The sequence below is a fragment of the Pteropus vampyrus genome, unplaced genomic scaffold, assembly GCF_000151845.1.
Source record: "Pteropus vampyrus isolate Shadow unplaced genomic scaffold, Pvam_2.0 Scaffold64, whole genome shotgun sequence".
NCBI lineage: Eukaryota > Metazoa > Chordata > Mammalia > Chiroptera > Pteropodidae > Pteropus > Pteropus vampyrus.
Genome location: NW_011888845.1, coordinates 1,871,585 through 1,889,673, shown reverse-complemented (window position 1 = coordinate 1,889,673; position 18,089 = coordinate 1,871,585). Strand labels below are relative to the sequence as shown.

Below are 18,089 nucleotides of genomic sequence, written 5' to 3'. Positions count from 1 at the left end.
ATCATTAGATAGTTGTTCATGTTTCTTTTTTTTTAATATCTGGAATGCTGCTTTTTCCAGACTTGTTTTTGAGGTCAATGTAGCATTTTGAGGTAGTGGGAAATTCTAGTTCTCTGAAAACATAGTGTTTGAGAAAAACATAGGGCACTGTTACATAGAAAAAATTAAGTTCTTGTGTGATTCAGTTGTGCCCTTTATGAATAATTAACAGATTGCTCATCTGGTAAAGGAGTTCAGTTCTTTCTCAGCCACTTACTAAGAAGAATTGAGTACTGTTGTGAGAATTTTATTCTTTTAATGACAGTGGAATCAGAAATCCTTTACAGTTTAAAGAGGACACCAAAATTAATGCCTTTGCAGTCTAAATAATTTAAAGATTGAATGTATATATTTCTCTGATTTTTAAGTGGGCCTCCTCCATAATGAATCTAATGTGGCCTAGTACTCACACTTTTAAATGCTTTATTGACAATATAAATACACCTTCTTATTTATGCTCAATAAAGGAAATTTTTGGAGAGGCAAAATTAAAAGGGTATCTCTTGCCAAGGGTGAAAGCATTAGGGAAGAAGCAGTGTGATACATTACTCACCATTAAAATATTTTCATTATATCTAACATCATGTTAATGGCACTATAAGACTACACTCTTTTGTAGGGCAACTTAATATCAATTCACATTATAAAGCTCTTAATTTAGCATATTTTCCTTCCCATAAAGTAGCAAGGAAAACCTACAAAGCAGGTGGACAGGAGCTGCAGCTAAGATTATAAAAACTCTGAACAAACATTAGCCTATTCTATATTCCATCATGATTAATATCATAAAACCACATATTGCAATTTAGGAAAGTAAACCATGCAAAGTGCAGGGATATAAAATTAATTTTAAAGTTGAAAGGGATTCTAGTGGTCTAATTAACTGTATGGCCTTTTATTTGAGAGCATGGCTCATCAATTAGATGTGATTTTTTTTGAATCCCAGACCAACACATCTTAGCTGTATAATGATGGACAAGTAATAAAACCTCTTGTAAGCTCATCCTTTTCATATCTAAAATGGGACTAGTAATAGAACCTAACTTATGAGGAAGGTAGCACTTAAATGTAGTGCTTAACTCATTGGAAAGAATTCTAACACATGGCAGAATGAGCTGATGTGGATGGACCCCAGACCTACTATAAACTTATAGAAGTGTTGGATAAAAGGTAAAGACAGCAAAAATGAGCCAGGCTGAAAAGAAAGGGAAATGTATAAGTGTCCATAAAATATAACAGTAGTAGTAAAAAGACAAAAGACAAAATGTTAAGGGTAAGCTGGGGGGCTTTGAACTGTTTTGCACAGTTATAAGCTCTAAATGGCTAAAAATCAGGATTTCAGTTCTGTTTGGTGGGGAAGAGAGTGTCTGTCCTCAGCCAGTGTAAGTTGGGGAACTAAATCCAACTACACAAAACCTGGGGCATCAAAGAACTGCCCTTTCTGTCAAAGGAGAGCAAGAGAAATTTCACTCAATGGCTCTAGGAAACTAGAGAAAGAAGCTTGTCTTCTTTCAGAGACTTTTGCAGAGAGAAAAAAGAGTACCACCACTGCCCCCCCAAACACACACACACACACACACACACACACACACACACACACACACACACACACACAAATACTATCACATACCGGGTGGGTGTATGGTGTGAATTTATACTTTTGTGATGTCGCAACTTAAAGTCAAGAAATTTACTGCCATGGAAAGAACTCTTATACTGAGGATTATAGGAATTTCATGGTTGGGGGAGTAGCAGAATATTATGCAAGATGAACCTTCAAGAGAAATAAGATGAGATAAAATAAAGTAAAACAAAATAAGCTATGAGAGTAAACAAAGATCGTGCAGGAGAATCAGACAAAACACAAGGAGCACACTAAGAACTAGAAAAACAAAATCCAATAAACCGTAAAAGATATATGTTTAAAGTAATTTTTAAAGGAATAGAATAATAAAGAATAAATATAGAACAACAATGGCAGAAAAATAGAACTACCAAAAAATAAAACATATAGTCACTGAAGTTAAAAATTTAATAAATGGATTAAGCACTAATTTGGACACTCTCAAGAGATGTTTGTGAACTGGAAGATAGATCTGAAGAAATCACCAGATTCAATAAGATTAAGATCATGATATTTATTCAGTAATAATAATGATTTCTCCCCTTTCTCTCTCTCTTTTTCCTCTCTCCCTTCTGAAATACTTTTTAGTCTCTTACAAGGCACAGGGTACAGTGATAGACTAGACAAATAAGACTACTATTCTTATGAAGCTCACAATTTAGTGGGTTGATAGATACAGTTATTAAATGAATATACAAAACAAAACCTATAGTGGTAGGTTCTGTGCAGAGAATTAAAATCAGGTCTAGAGAATGTCTGTATAGGTACTTTGTATTTGGCTGTCTGGCAGAGCCTCTTAAAGAGGTGAAATTTTAGATAAAAATGACAAGAATGAATCAGCCATGCAAAGATCAGAAGAGTTTCCCAGTTGAAGAAGTCAATTAGTGCAAAGGAGAAATGAGCTATGTATGTTTAAGGAACTTTAAAAGGCCGGTATGACTAGAACATGGTGAGTAATGGGGAGAAGAATATGAAATGATCTTGAGGATGTAGGTTGGGGCAGATTATACAGAGCTCTTAATAAGAAGTTTGAATCTTATTCTAAGAGTTGGGGAGATGTATAAGGATTTTAAGATGGGTATTGACATTATCTGTTTTGCTGTTTAAAGGATCTGTCTGCTTTGTGGAGAGTGGATTATAGCAAGAGAAGTGGTAGCAGAGGTGAAGGTAGGTACATACAGTTAGGAGGCTATTGCAGTTCTCCAAGTGCTAGAGGCCAGTGGGGTTTGGACTAGAATGGTAGTGGTAGAGATGAAGAGGTGATGACAGATTTGGAATATGCTTTGGATGGATAGGAGTTGAAAGCTGATAGAATATGGGGTTTGGGGAAAAAGAAGAATCACAGATTCTAGGAATCAGATAAGTCCATGTAGGAATTATTTCTACAATATTCATTACTCACTGCTTAAGCATTTCCAGTGATCAAAAGCTTGGTACTTTGCATGGTCATCCATTCCTTTTTATGCACCCCAAATTATTAGAAAGTTCTTCCTATGGATTTTAACCCCTTTCCAACTAATTCATTCTTAATAAACAACATAGTTTATTTATATTCCTGCAACATGACAAGTTTCCAGAGAGTCAAAGAAAATTACTATTTCTTCCTGAGATTTTTTTCAAGCTAAACATTCTCAATTTTTTTATTCTAATAGTTCATTTTTATGGACTTATAGCACTTATAATTCTGTAGTGAAATCTGATTATTTAAATTTGCTGGAACTTTCCTACCAGATTTTACTCTCCAAAATGCCTTATCCATTGAGCACTCAAAATTTTATTCCCAAAATAAGCCTGACACTAAACTATAATTTTTGAGACAGTCTTCACTCCAATTCTTACCATTTTACCATTCTGAGCACTCTTCTTTCCATATATTTTACTTTCTCATTAAAAACGACAACCAAAACTAAATGCTAAGTAATCCAAAAGATTCCATACTTTAAAAAATGCAACCAAAGTTTAAATTGAGATTTAGTATATCTATTGTACAATGTTGACTCGTCAAACTTTAGACATCAAAAAAGCCACATCTATTTTAAAATAACTTGTTAAGTCAGGAGTACCCCAGCTGGGAAGATACCCTCTGAGACAAACTTCTGGCAAAGAAATAAAAATATATGGACTATATAGATTTGAAGAGAGATTATAGTTAATTGGAAAGTACAAGGTAAAACATTAAAAAAAACTGCAACACAAAAGAAGTTATTCTTCCTTCAGGGAAGCAAAATCTTAATTGCTTCTTCTACTTGAGTCTTGGTAAAAAAGTTCACTATAATTAGATAATCAGAGCTGTGTTTCCCTGTAAAGACTGAGGTGAGGGAGGAAGAATTTTAAATTGAAATAGGGAAAGATTTAGTACACAGGATATTCCATCCTAATCCCCTTTGCCTGTGCTTGGCAACTTGGTCGCCGTAGAAACTCGGTCCTATAATGATGAGTAAACAACTTTGGACTCCTTGCTAGATAATGTTAAGGTTCATGTATGGTTCAGAAAGTACAACATCAGCTGAAAAACTATGTTTAATGGACATTACCAATGTGAGCTACCTAGATGCCAGTATAGGAATGTCAACTTGTAGTCCTAGAGTTGTTATCAATGTGTTCCCGAGTTCTCCAGTCTTCTGAGGGCTATACTTTAGTATAATTTTTAAAAAAGTGCTTGGCTTAACCTGCCACATAATTTAGAACTAGAAATTGAATATCTCCCTAATATTTCTAAGAATTCTTTGAGAGAGAGGTTATATATATTCTTTACATGTATTACTGTTCATTCTTACATTATTTTAGCTATATTATCAATTATTGCTTTGTATTTTGCTTCTGAGGCTATTCTCTTTATTCTGTCCCTTGCCAATCCCAACATGAAATCAATGTATCTTTTCTTTAATCACCTTCTTTTAAATATCTCTAACAGGGTAAGTCAGCTTTTAGAAAGCTGGCTCTAGTGAAGAAGGATTATATTTCACCCCAGCATACTACATACATTTATACTTAAATATCACAGTTATTAAGATTGCTTCTGATATTCCCTCCACAAGGAATTTCTTAGTTTTCTCATCTGCTGTAGTCTTCCCACCATTATTATGGACACCCCACTTTTCATTCCTCTCCCAAGATCTTTTAAATTCATCTCCTTTCTCTATTGTCCCCAGTAAACCTCACTTTCTCTCCCTGGCAGCCTTAGTAAATTTCAAATTATTAACCTGTGAGCATTTATTCAGCTCTCCATATCAAGCCCTAAGGCCTATCTTCACATAACCAAACTGGACCATCAAGATAGTTTGATAAACCTAAGACAGTTTTCTGCATTATTTCTGACAAGCATTTATTTTTATTTTACCATTTATTTATTCACGAATTATTTATTTTGAGCATCACATGTTTATTAGAAAAAAATTTGAAATGCATAGCTAGCAGCACCTCTCATAAGGGAAATGATTAACTTGCTTTCATAAATGCTGAGTTTGCCAGCAAAATATCTAGATGGCACTGTAGTGTAGGTGGTCTGGGGAATGGAGATCAGGCTATGGGAGTGAGAAACTGTTGTTTTCTTAAAGGCAATACCTAAGTCTGTAGAAATGAGTGAGATTTTCTGAGGCAGTGAGTGTTGAGGCAGAACCTGAGGGACACTCACATTTAAAGGATGAAGAGTCACTAAAGCAATGAAGGAAATAGAAAAGCAGTCAGGAGGAGAAAAGCAAATCAGCAGCTTTGAAAGCCAAGGAAGATAAGCATTTTAGGAAAAACTGTGGGTTGGGGGAGGGTGGGAGGGTGTCAAATGCTGAAGGAATCAAGCTGGATGTGACAGTTCCTAAGAGGTAAATGACTTTCAAGAGAGCAGTTTCATTCAAGGAAGGAGGCTTGAAGTCAGATTGTCTGACATTCGGTGAGTGGGACAAGAGGAATGAGAGGATACTCTTTTGAAAGTTATTTTCCATTTTGTTCTCTGAACAATTCTTTTCCCTACTTGCAGGGAATGGAAAGTAATAGGTTTAGCACTTACCCTTTAATAATTGGAAATTGGGAGTTCAATTTTCCCAGAGAAAGTTCTTCATGACTATATAGGGGACTGAAATGAAAGCAAAGTACAGCTTGCAGTAGTAACTCAGAATCCCCCACAAGAGGCGTGGAAGAAAACCAAGACAATGGAAAGTTGGCTTGGGGAAAAATACATTCAGTGTGCTCAGTTGAGGTGTTGGTCTTTGTACAGAAAGAGAACATAAAGTACCAAGTAAATGGAGTGAAAAAAAACAATGTCTGAACACATGCTGGTAAATGCAGAACTCCAACTATGTAAAGAAAAATCCTAAAAATAGTTTCCAGAAATAAAAGCAGATATCAGAAGACATCTCATAGACAATAGCGGATCCCAGGATTCATTGTAAAAGCTATTTTCAAAATTCACTGAGAAAAAAACTACTTGCCCTTAAATTTCTGGGCCCGGCCAAGCTAACATTCAACTGTGAGGGCAAAATAAATCAACTTTAGACCCCTTCTTTATTTAAAGCATATACTTGAACAAAATTTAAAACAATTACAAGAAAGAAAACCAACCAAAAATTAATATAGTAATTAAGACTAAATTATTGAAGTGCAATGGACAAATATAGCAGCTTGGAAGTAAATGACATGTGAGTGTCAAGACAAGAACAAGGACGAACGAGTTCTTGGTTTGGAAATGAGTACAGATACTGAGTCACTGAAGAAATCGATAGATTAAAAAATATGTTTACGTGTAACAAAATTACTGTATAACACATAAATAATCGAATTAGGGTATCTAGAGGGGAAAAAAATAACAGTGACAATTCCTATCAATCCAAAAAAGACAGGAAAGGGGAAAAATAAAAAAAAAAGGAGGAAAACACGCTGAAGAGAGACCCTAACGTAAGATGAAAGAAATAAGTTTAACATTTTAAGCAATATAGTAAAAAAATATCAAGAGATTTAATTTCCTGTTAAAAGGAAGAGACTCAGATGGGATTTTTGAAATTCAGCTATATATATTATATATATGGTATATGCTTAAAATAAAATGACACTGAGGGGCTGAAAATAAAATATGGAAACATGTAGGAGACAAATGTTATAATAAAGCAGGCATAATAGTATTAATATCAGATAAAAGAGGAATATTGAAATATTGAATATGAAAAAGCACTAATCAGAATAAAGAGCGATGTTGTGTATTGATAAAAATCAAATAGACCAAAAAGACCTAACATTTTCTCTCCCTACACTACTTATTATGAAGTATATTAGGATGAGCTTTTGGAAGAGAATGTGACGATATCAAAATTTGAATTGTACTCTCTCACAGAAAAATTGCTTTTAAGAATCTCTCCTTTGGTAGCAAACCTTGAAGGCAACAGAAATGTCTAGCAATCAGAAAATAGGGGGGAATAGTATGATGAAAGTGTAGATTTGTGAATGTGTGTCTTCTTGAGGATTTTCAAAAATATTTTGAAAGATTAAGAGAATAGAATGAGAAATATTCTCTCCTGAGTTATATAGAGACTAAACCAGTGTATAACAAAATACATTCAAATTTAAAAGAAAGAAAACTCTGAAGATATACAAAAGAAATCAATAAGACCACAGTATTTTGGGGGAACACGATGATATGGCTTCTGTGTCAACAGTTTTAATTTAAATGGTCCTCTTAACCAGTTCCCATTGAATGCTATGAATGAGATACTCACTTAAATTAGTTTTATCTGAAGCAATCTACAAATAACAGAAATTAAAAGTTATTAATCTGACTAATATATATATGACTGCTTATAATTAGCCTTTACAAAGAGCTGGCTAGTAAATTTCATATTTATATAAAATTTTAAATGCCTTAAATATCAGACTAGGAATAAGTGTAAAATTTTCTCTCACAAAAATCAATTTTTGTCTGCTCTGTTCACTGCTATATCCCCAGTGCCTAAAATCCTATCTGGAGTGTAATAAAGTGCTCATTTGATGTTTGTTGAATGCATGAAATTGATTTATTCCCAAATATCCTGGAAAATTATATTGTCTTCTAAAAATATTCCTCTCCAATGTGGATGCTACTCGTAGCATAGATGCATACATACCTTTAAATGAGTATTAGGCGATCTCACACCTCATATGCAGAGTAAACCTTAGTTTACTGCTTAGGTATGGATCAAGATAACTGCTCAAAATGATTGAGTTAAGAAAATGTTTAGAAGCAACCAATACAACTCTTTGTTGTACTTAGACTCTAAGGTGCATATATGTCTGTGAATAGACCTATTAATCAAGCTTCATCAGGTCCTTTAGGCCTTTTAGTATGTTGAGAGATAGCCAATGGTCCAACTTCTGACGTGAGAAAATAATGTAACTTTACAGCTTTAAAAGGCCTTAGATCATGTTCCCAGAAACTCCTTTGCAAGAAGAAAACAGTCAAGAGACCTTAAGGTGAGATGTTCTGAAACATGAGCTATGTCTACAGGTTGCCCATTTAATTTTTACCCTTCCACATTCAACTTTAGTCTACATCAGTTGAAATGGTCTTGTCTTTAGGCACATGAAGCACTACTTTGAAAAGGCTAATCATTTTTAGTTCTCTCTATAGAATGTCACTTGAGTTTCAGTACTAATAATGATAACTTATGGAAATAAGTTTGAATATATGTGAATTGACTATAAGGGTAATTTATATCCTAGAAAAATAATAAAAATATTTTCCAATTATATTCATTTGTCTCTGAAAAATAAGCTAAAAATTTAAGGGAATGGCTAAGGTGATAATATTTTTATTTTTAAAAATTATTATAAACACCGTGTATGTTCTAGTAGAATAATTTTCATTAAGAAAGTCAGTATTGGTATTTCCCTCAGTAAATATGTATACAACGATACCACTTTAAGCTAAAAATTCTGTGATAAACTGTAGAAATATACCAGTAGATAAATGGTAAAACATAACTAGAACTGTTTATTTTGATATTTCTAGATTCTCTGAAAAATTTTTCTGTATGAACATAATGGATAAGTTAAAAAGGATAAAAGACAGAATAAATCCTCCTCTCTCACCTGCAGGTACAAAGAGTATACCTTGAAGCCAGGTGACTCAATCTAATATAAATTAAATGCAGTAAAGATATGTCAGAAATATCTAGATACTAGTGTCTTATGAAAAACAGGCATTTCATAGATTATATATTGAAATATTTTGGTTAAGCAATCATTTATCTAATCTTTTAACCTTCAATCAGGGTGTATAATGTACTGTTTTTTATGGAATGTCTTATTAAATTATTTCTTTTAGTAACTATGCATACTGTGATGTCGCTTTAAGTTAAATTATTCTGTACTTTACTGTTATAATACATGAAAAAGAGCTTTGGCAAGTTTAAAAGTACTATATGGATATGAGCCTTAATTTTTAAAAAAGGAATAATTTTTCTTAGAAATTCTAAATAAATATATAATATATAATACAATACACATAATGTTATGCAAAGGTAATATCTATCGAAAATATCAAACTAAAAGGTATCACTTTTTTTAAGCATAGATTTTCTTATAGAACTCTTTTTCTATAGTCTTTGGGGATCACTAAATTGTTCTAGTTGCCTACAATTTGGACCCAATGGCCCAAAGATATACTCAACCTGCAGTAAGTTGGAACTGGACAGCATTCTGTGTGGTTCTGATTCTTATTCTAATGGAAATATTTCTATCCAACTGCTTATTCAAGCTTAAATGGATAATTGCAGTAGCCCTCTAAAAGTGTATCTTGCCTCTATTTTTGTTTCTCTACAGTCTACTCTCCATTCTTCAATTAGAGTAATCTATCTAAATTTCAAATCATGCCATGATACCCCACTTAGTCCTTTTAAAAAACCCTTCAAAGTTTTCACAGTTAATCAGAGATACATTCCAAAGTTCTTAGTGAGGCATGAGAGGCTTTCTATGGACCTGACTCTCCCTCTCCTAAATCTCTTCAGGAACACCTCTTGTCCCTCCTCTTTATACTTTATATTCCATTAATAAGTAGTAACTTATCGTTCACCCAGCCCTGAACATTTGCTGTTTCAAAGTTCCATATCCTCTAACCACACATTTCTTAAGTCCTTAGATCACTATTATATCCTATTGTTTTCCCTTCAGAAGAACTTGGCTTTCCATCACTAGGCGACTCATTTATTTTTTGTCCTTCCAGGGAAGCCTGAAAGACGAATCTTGTTGTCATTCCCAGAGCAGCATTCCCCTCCATTTGGAAATCCTTGCAAAGTCTACTCTACACACAGAGGATCACTCTGCGTTTCAGAAATCTTGTCAGGAAAGCAAATAAACCCTGTTCTCGTTAGAAAAATATAGAAATACTTCATCCCGGGACAATTCAGTTTACTTTCTTATATTTCAAATTCCCTAAGATCTTATTTAGCAATAATGTTTTTGAAATCTTACAGTATAAGAGTTTTAATCTTCTGCAAAAATTGTTAGAGCTTGCAGTAAAGCATCTTATTTTGCTACTGATGTACTAATGTGCTAAATTAAATTCTGATGCAGGTCAACAAGAAAAGATATTCAATTACTAGTTTACTATTGGAAATGAAATTGCATTTATCATTTATGTGTTTCTACATTAATTTTCTTCATCACCAATGAATAAAATATTTTTTCAAACAAACCATTACTGATAGTTTATAAAAAGTCAATAGTTAGCTCAAAAAACACATGAGGTCATAAAATACAAGTGGATAATATATAAGAAATATTAACAAATAATTCCTATATGATTACATGCATTGATAATTTCTTACATAGAGCACTATATCTAATTTACTAACATTTCCCAGAAGAAAGACAGAAAATAAGCATAAAAATGATAATTTAAGGGTTTATCTCCTCAATTTTTAGAAACATTTTAGATATGATGTTTTACTATATAATTTTCAAATACATGTTTGAGAAGATCTGAAAAAAATTATCATTATATGGAATTATTTCAAAGTTTCTATTTTGAATAAAGATAAAATATAGCATCATTGTCATTATCTAGGAGTATATATACTAAATATATTTGATAATCATGTCTATAAAATATATTTCATAATTGAAATAATAACTAAACAACTGAATTGAAACATAACAACTAAATTGAAACCAAACATTTTTAATTATTCTACAAACATACTAACAGTATGTCCTTTGACTATTCTATGTTTTGTACATTTTTGGAAGTGGCATAAAATTACCCATCTACTTAACAGAGTTATATCCAACTTTCTAATAAAGTCATTTCTGTGACAGTATTTTGAAAAGCAAGATTCTGTTTTCTTATTGTAAGAAATACAATCTTGGTCCCTATAACTAAATATCTAACTATGGCAGTGCAACCAAGAAATAATTTGAACCAGTTAACCTCTTAAATTTCAACTATGGATTTCTCACGTACCTAATATATTTTAATATGTGTTTATTTTTAATATTAAGTTTTAATTTCCTCAAAGTTTAAGCATTTTCTGATATTTTTTAATTTGTTAAATAAAACTGTTATTCTTGAATTCTTTGGAACTTGTCTTCCATCTGCTTAGTCTACTCCTGTTTGGTTCTTCAGGAAAATAAAATTAGTAGATTTACAGTCAACAGTAAAAAGTACTTTTTAACCAATGTCCTTCAGGATTTCAACTAATGATGTTTAAGTATAAAATTCCATGTTTCTAATAGTTTATGCCAGTTCTAGAAGTGTCTTTGATTTTACAGACTCCAGACTTTTCTCCTCTAAGCTCTGTCTTTCGATAAAGTACCTGCTATGTAGGCACTCAACAAATAGTTGCTGAATGAGAGAATACAATGTTTAAGTCTGATCACACTTCAAGAAATATTTTTTTAAGTCTCAGAAAACAGACAGATATCAATGACTAATGATCTGGGCTGCTCTTTATTATCTAAATATCTCCCAGATATACACAAAAAATTTTCATGCTATGTGATTGTGCCAGTTCTATTTCTAATATGTATAAAAATAAATGAACAAATTCAATAACTTATACTCCTGGTTAAATATGAATCTATAGTGAATTAAATACAATAATCTTATTTCAGAAAATATCTGGTTGCTTCTTAAAAGAATTTATTTGTTTAGACCACCACAATCCAGCTAGATGAAAGGATATTCCTTCCGTCAATGAGTAACACATTTAACATCCTTACTTGTTATGGAATGACAAATGGAATTTTACTTCAAATGTCTAGTTTCATGGCTTTAAAGATGTATTTTCTCTTTGGAGACATATTAGCAAGTCGTTGTTAAGGGTCATATATAATTTAGGAAATAAATACAAAAAATGGGTCTTGAGAATGGCTTAATATTTTGATTAAAATATATATCCTTTCATATTCCACAGGATCAGGCCATATTTAGCGAATTTCTTTGGGTAAGCTTTAGAACATTGGAGACTACATCTTATTTATCTTTGTGGTTTTAATGTCTCATATGTTAAATAATTAATAAATGTTTATTGACAAATTAAGCTTTGCTTTAGGACAGTGAGATTTAAGTTCTTAGTAAAGTACTATTGCAGGTATTTTAATAATAACCTGAATATATTTATGGATAATAAACCTGTTGACAGAAGAAATGTCAACTGTCATAATCATACATAACTAACTTTCAAGTAATTCACTAAAAATTTTATTTTTTTCCCCATTGAACTGTTTGCTAAGCAAATTAAAAAAAAATGGTTCTAAATATGTAGAAACTTGCACTTTGGAAAAGTAATTCTTAATATGTAATTTATATAATAAATAAATGTTAAACCTCAGCTATGTATAGGAGGTGATTTCAAAATTCATAAGCCATATTTCCTTCCCATAGATGCTTATAATCTACTAGTAGGAATAAGACAATCTAATGGTTAAAGTGAAAGTCCATTATTGATATAAAGCAAAACAAAAGTTAAGAAAGTCAGAGGATGATTATGATTGGAAATAGTTCATGAAGGTGGCACCATTATTTAGACTTAGAGAAGGGCTTTTTTTGTAGACATGGCTAGAAGAGCTGGTGTTTCAAGTGAAGAAAAATGAGAAAAACGACGCAGTGACTTGACTATTTCCATGACAAATATGGTGCAGTTTTGCCATAGAATATAGGTAGTTTGAGAAGCAGTAATAGCCTAGGCTAGGATGTTTTCTGCAAAAATGCAAAGGAAGGTTAGCTAACAATGCGAAGTTAGTATTTACACTGCAAGTTAGATTGCAGTCATAACTGATATCAACTAATCTAATGTTCTGCTTGTCTATGTGTTAAAAAATAAATACATGGTAAAATAACAAATGGATATGTGTTTTTAACTTTTTGATCACTTCAATTTCACATTATTATAACCCTTGATTTCTAGACAAAAACTTTATAACTGATAATTGACTATCAACTGTCAGTTTTCAGGTCTATTTCTTTCTTAATGATCTACTTCCATATTTCTTAATGGGGGAAGAAAAGACATACAACTATACTTAAAGCAATACATTTTCAGAAGTTTTTTTTTTCATATAAATTTAATTGTATCCTACTTCCAGAGTACTACTTTTTATCAAGAAGCACAGTGAAAGACCATATAATTTCACTCATATGTGGGATATAAAACTGAAAGCAACAAACAAGACAAACAAAAACTCATAGACACAGAAAACAGTTTAGTGCTTCTTAGAGGGAAAGGTGAGAGGAGGAGAGGCAGAAAAAGGAAAAGGGGGTCGAATATATGGGGACGGAAGATTTGACTTTAGGTGAACACATGATAGAATCTACAGATGATGTATTATTGAATTATACACTTGAAACCTATATAATTTTATTAACCAATGTTACCCCAATAAATTTTATAAAAAAAGAGTCTATGAGAAAATGTCTAAATGCCTAAACATGGAAGTCATCTCCAATCATTTGAGTTTTATACAAGAATGCAGTTATTTACTCACCACTTAATTGATACCATCAACATAAAGATATAGGAAATGACCCTGTACTTTCATAAGCCATGTACTGTATGTACATATGTAATATTATGCTATACATAATTTGATTTCCTTTGATTTCATAACTTGCTTTTCATTGCTTTCACCAAAACAGATCATCTTTTTCTTTGGCTATGCTATTTTTCTCATGTAACTAATGTAGTATATTATCTTTGCTAACTCAGAATCATTTGAATATGAATCAACAGTCCACGAAGAACTTATGCTAAAGGTTTACCTCAATTCACATTCACCACATAAGAGAATAATAACAAAAATAATAACTTGTTTTTTCCTAAGTTTGAATGATTTAATTGGCCTTTATTTTCACTAGAATTGAAGAAAGTAATGTCATCTTGAAAGAGAACACAAATATTTTGAAAATATTCCATTAGGAGATATGGCTGGAATCATAATACTTGTTAAATTTTACCATTGATTGCAATCCTAAAACAAAGAAGTTTTTAAAAACAAAACAAAACAAAAACAACAACAAAAAAAATGCCTGGCACAAAATTATTGGCAAAAGGAACTCACTTGGTTAGGTGATAATTTACATGTGTCACTTACAAATTCAGTTTGTTTTAGGTCTAAAATAATAGGTCTAGAACATTCAGAAAATACCACCATAGTGTTGTTTTTCCATCTGAGAAAAAGAAATCGTTAGCATGTTTTCTATCTTATGGGGAATTTAGTTATATCAAGGCCTCATATTAGTTCTCACTTTTTTAAAGTAATTTTTCAGGTAAATTATATTGACAGCAATAATCAAAAATTTTATTTTAAACTTTTGATTATATAAAAAATATGTGAACAAGTCCATAGATGATTAAAGAATTTCTTATCTTAAATACTGTGACCCTATGATAATGTATCTGTACCAGTGCTCATATGGACTATTGATAAGGAATAGAAGTGACTAGAGTGAAGAATATTGAAATTTAATTTGTATTATACACATGTTTGAGAGATGTAAATCACATTCCAGCTAATAACATAAAATAGTTCACTCAAATATAAATGCCTATTTTTTAAAAATAAGTTTTTCCCTTGTGTTTAAACTTAGTAAATCATTAAAAATTGAATATGACACTTTTGAAATTAGCATACTCCACCAACATACTCAGACCACTGACTATCAGGTCATAGCCCCTGTACAAATGTTTTTCCTTAGAATACAGATTGCAGGCTGTTATGCTGCCACCGAGTTGAAGTGTCTTCTACTAGAACAAGTAATAAAGTTACCTACTGACTAGTTAAGTTGTGGGCGTGAAGTAATTTATCTTAGTATTCCTTGCCCTCCCAGTTCCAAAACTACCTTAGTGTGAGCATCAGAGCCCCCAAATTATTTATGTAAACATACACTCTGACTTAAATGCCTTATAAAAGATGGATGCACACAGACACACAAAACACATACACACAATTTAAATGATAAATTCTAGTGAATAAAAGGTAGAGCATACTGTTAATAAAGATTACTACTAAACTTTTTTTGCTATTTCAGATCCAGAAAAGTTTTACTTATCTATATAATATTTTAAAATATTGAATAGTCATAAGAGTCTAGATAGAAACATTTTAAGTAGTCAATTTTCAAAATTATTAAATGATATGTGATTAGATAGTTATTAGCATAATGAAACATAGTTTAGGCAGCTCATATTGTGTACATAAATGAGTGGAACGAAAGGACATGGCAGTAATGGAAAAGAGCGATGGATTTTACAAGGATAAACCAACTGGCATTTTATGAAAATTTCTATTTTTTTGCCTTGGATTTTATCTAAACTGACAAAAACAAACACACAGATTTCTCAAATTCTTCATTGTATGTTCCCTTGGTAGAATGTCTGTAAAGAATATCTGACAAGTCAATCTATCAGGTGCTATACTTTAATATTTATGTGGGGATTTACCAGAATGGACAAAAATGTGTGCGAGTCTTTTCTCTTTACATAAAAGACAAACGTTGGTAGAATTAGTGCTTACAAAATATACAGCTTAATTGCACAAATTAAGTTATATTTTAGCAGAAGGTTCTTTAAAGATTGATGGGAACAGACAAAACAACAAGCTGGTGAAATTATTCCCAAATGTTGACATTATTAGTTCTGACAATATATCTACACTACCATTAGAACATGTTTTACCCAATCATATTTGTCATAAAAGACCTGGTCTTAAGGGCTTAACAATTTTCTTGATGTAATGGAAAGTACCACGGTTCCTGCCCCTCAGAAATTCCCTTCCCCTACCTATGCTCTTATGAGCCAGAACTAACAACTCTTTCATACATTAGGCTTTGCTTTTATTAAGGTTATTTTATAGTAACAGTGCAAAAAACATGGAACTCTTGCAGAAACTAAGCATATGAATTTATAAAAATATATTACATGGAATCTGTTCTTTTGTTCAATTTATTTTTTCTCTCCCCCATTTGTCTCTGAGTTAGGCCCAGATTTTTCGCCTTTCATAGGAGGTATACTATTAAAGGATTAAATAACAGAAACCTGGAATCATTTTAAATATAACTTTTAAACATAACTTGTTTCTTACATGTGGTTAGAAAAGAGAGGAGGAATTACTTGGAGGTGAAGCAGGAGAGCATGAGAATTACTTCAGCCACCATTTTCTATGAACTTTTGAGAACACCAAGGGCAACCTAATCTTTGGAAAAGTAGTATATTAAGTGACTATTTACCTCAGGAAAGCTAGCTTACAGGATTACTCATTCCTCAAGAAAAGGGCTTGAAAAACTTGTGGGGATGATTACTATTCAGCAAAGCACCGCAGTCAGGATTCTATCTCTGAAAAACAATAGTTAACACTGTGGTTGTATTTTTTCTGATGTATTGCTTCAAAACATTATCAGAAAAGAGTATGCCGTTTCTGTTAAGCTGACTTAAAACCCGATGTGTCATTTCATTGACTGTTATTATTGTTTCTTGAAACCTTGTTCTTGTTTATGGATTTTTTGACTTGAGCTTAGAAATATTCCAAGCAGATCAGCCTAGCAAATTTAGAATTGTGAATTTAATCAGTAATTTATAGGTATATATAGGAACATATTGCATGAGACAGTAATGTAATTTGTGACAAATGTCTACACACAAGCTTTCATATACCTTTATTCTGTCTTTAGAATTTGGAATGATGGGAGATCATACAATTAAAAGTCAGCGACCTCGATCTGTTCATGAAAAAAGGGTCCCTCAGGAACAAGCTGATGCTGCTAAATTTATGGCACAAACTGGTAATACGTTAGTTACATTTTTCTATTTATTGTTGTTAATTTAATGAAACCACTGCATGTTTTCATAATCTTTTGCTGCACATTTGTCAGTTTTTGGAGCTGATATTTTTTTGAATCATTTTTTTTTGTCACCAGTTAAAGTCCATAAATGAAGTAGCTATGAATTGAAAAGTACACAAAAAAATGTGTAAGATTTATTTTCCTTTCAGTATGGGACATTTAGGAATTGCATATTATTATTTACTTATGTTAATTAACTACTTAAAATGTATCATTAAACTTTTAAAGAAAGTCAACAAAGTTATTTCATCAATGATTGATTATTATTAGACTTCAGAATTAGAATTTTAAGTAGGACTTTAGATGATAAAATTTAACATTTAATATGTTGAATATTTTTTCAAATGTCATACATCACATAAATATTGATTGCTAAAATGTATAGAAATGTTAGAAACTTTTTAGAATTTAATATTTTTGATTTGAGAGTTTTGTTATATAAGCTAAATAGTAAAAACTTGACAGTCAAGATTAGTAAGCTATAATAAACACCAAATAATTAAATATCATTAAAAATGACTTTCTAGTTTATAAAATTTTTAATCCTAAATTAATTATATTCCTTTAAATACCTCCCTCCAAATATATATGTATATATAAAAACAAGTAAATTCATATTTTGTCTCATCATAATAAATGGGCTATAATTTCATCTAGATACATTGCATGTGGTGCATTGTTGGATGAAAGAGTGTTTAAATTGTGTTGTGAACATTTTCAAGTTTTATTTTGGGAAATTGCAAACTTACAGTTTATCTATGTCTGTATAAAGTTTTATGCATTTCAACTTAAATGATCTGTTTTATCATTGATATATGTTTTCGGTATATGACCAGCCTTTTGACATGACATTCAGAATGATTTTGATTTTGATGAAATTTCCTTGAAAATGAATATTTTTTAGTTCATATATTCTTAGGATAATATTTTTTCAGAATAGATTTGAATTGACAATTTAAAAATGCAGATTCTTAATGCATTGTACTCTTGGTGAGTAGTAGATTTGAATACATTAGTTGCAAGTAGGTCAAAGAATTCTCAGAACATGAAGAATGTTTAGAATAAATTCTATAATAAGGACAATTCTACAATAAGGACATCTTTTTTTAGGTATATGTTGCAGCCAAATCC

General features: G+C 31.6%; 1 protein-coding gene across 2 annotated transcripts in view; it reads left to right on the top strand.

Annotated features, from left to right (window-relative positions):
- ADGRB3 (adhesion G protein-coupled receptor B3) overlaps positions 1 to 18,089 on the top strand; it is a 693,186-nt gene that overhangs the window by 255,601 nt on the left and 419,496 nt on the right. For both annotated transcript variants that reach the window (XM_011361182.1, XM_011361183.1), the window contains one exon: positions 16,788 to 16,898. In XM_011361182.1, coding sequence (XP_011359484.1) covers positions 16,788 to 16,898 — 111 coding nt within the window. The remainder of the gene's footprint in view (positions 1 to 16,787; positions 16,899 to 18,089) is intronic.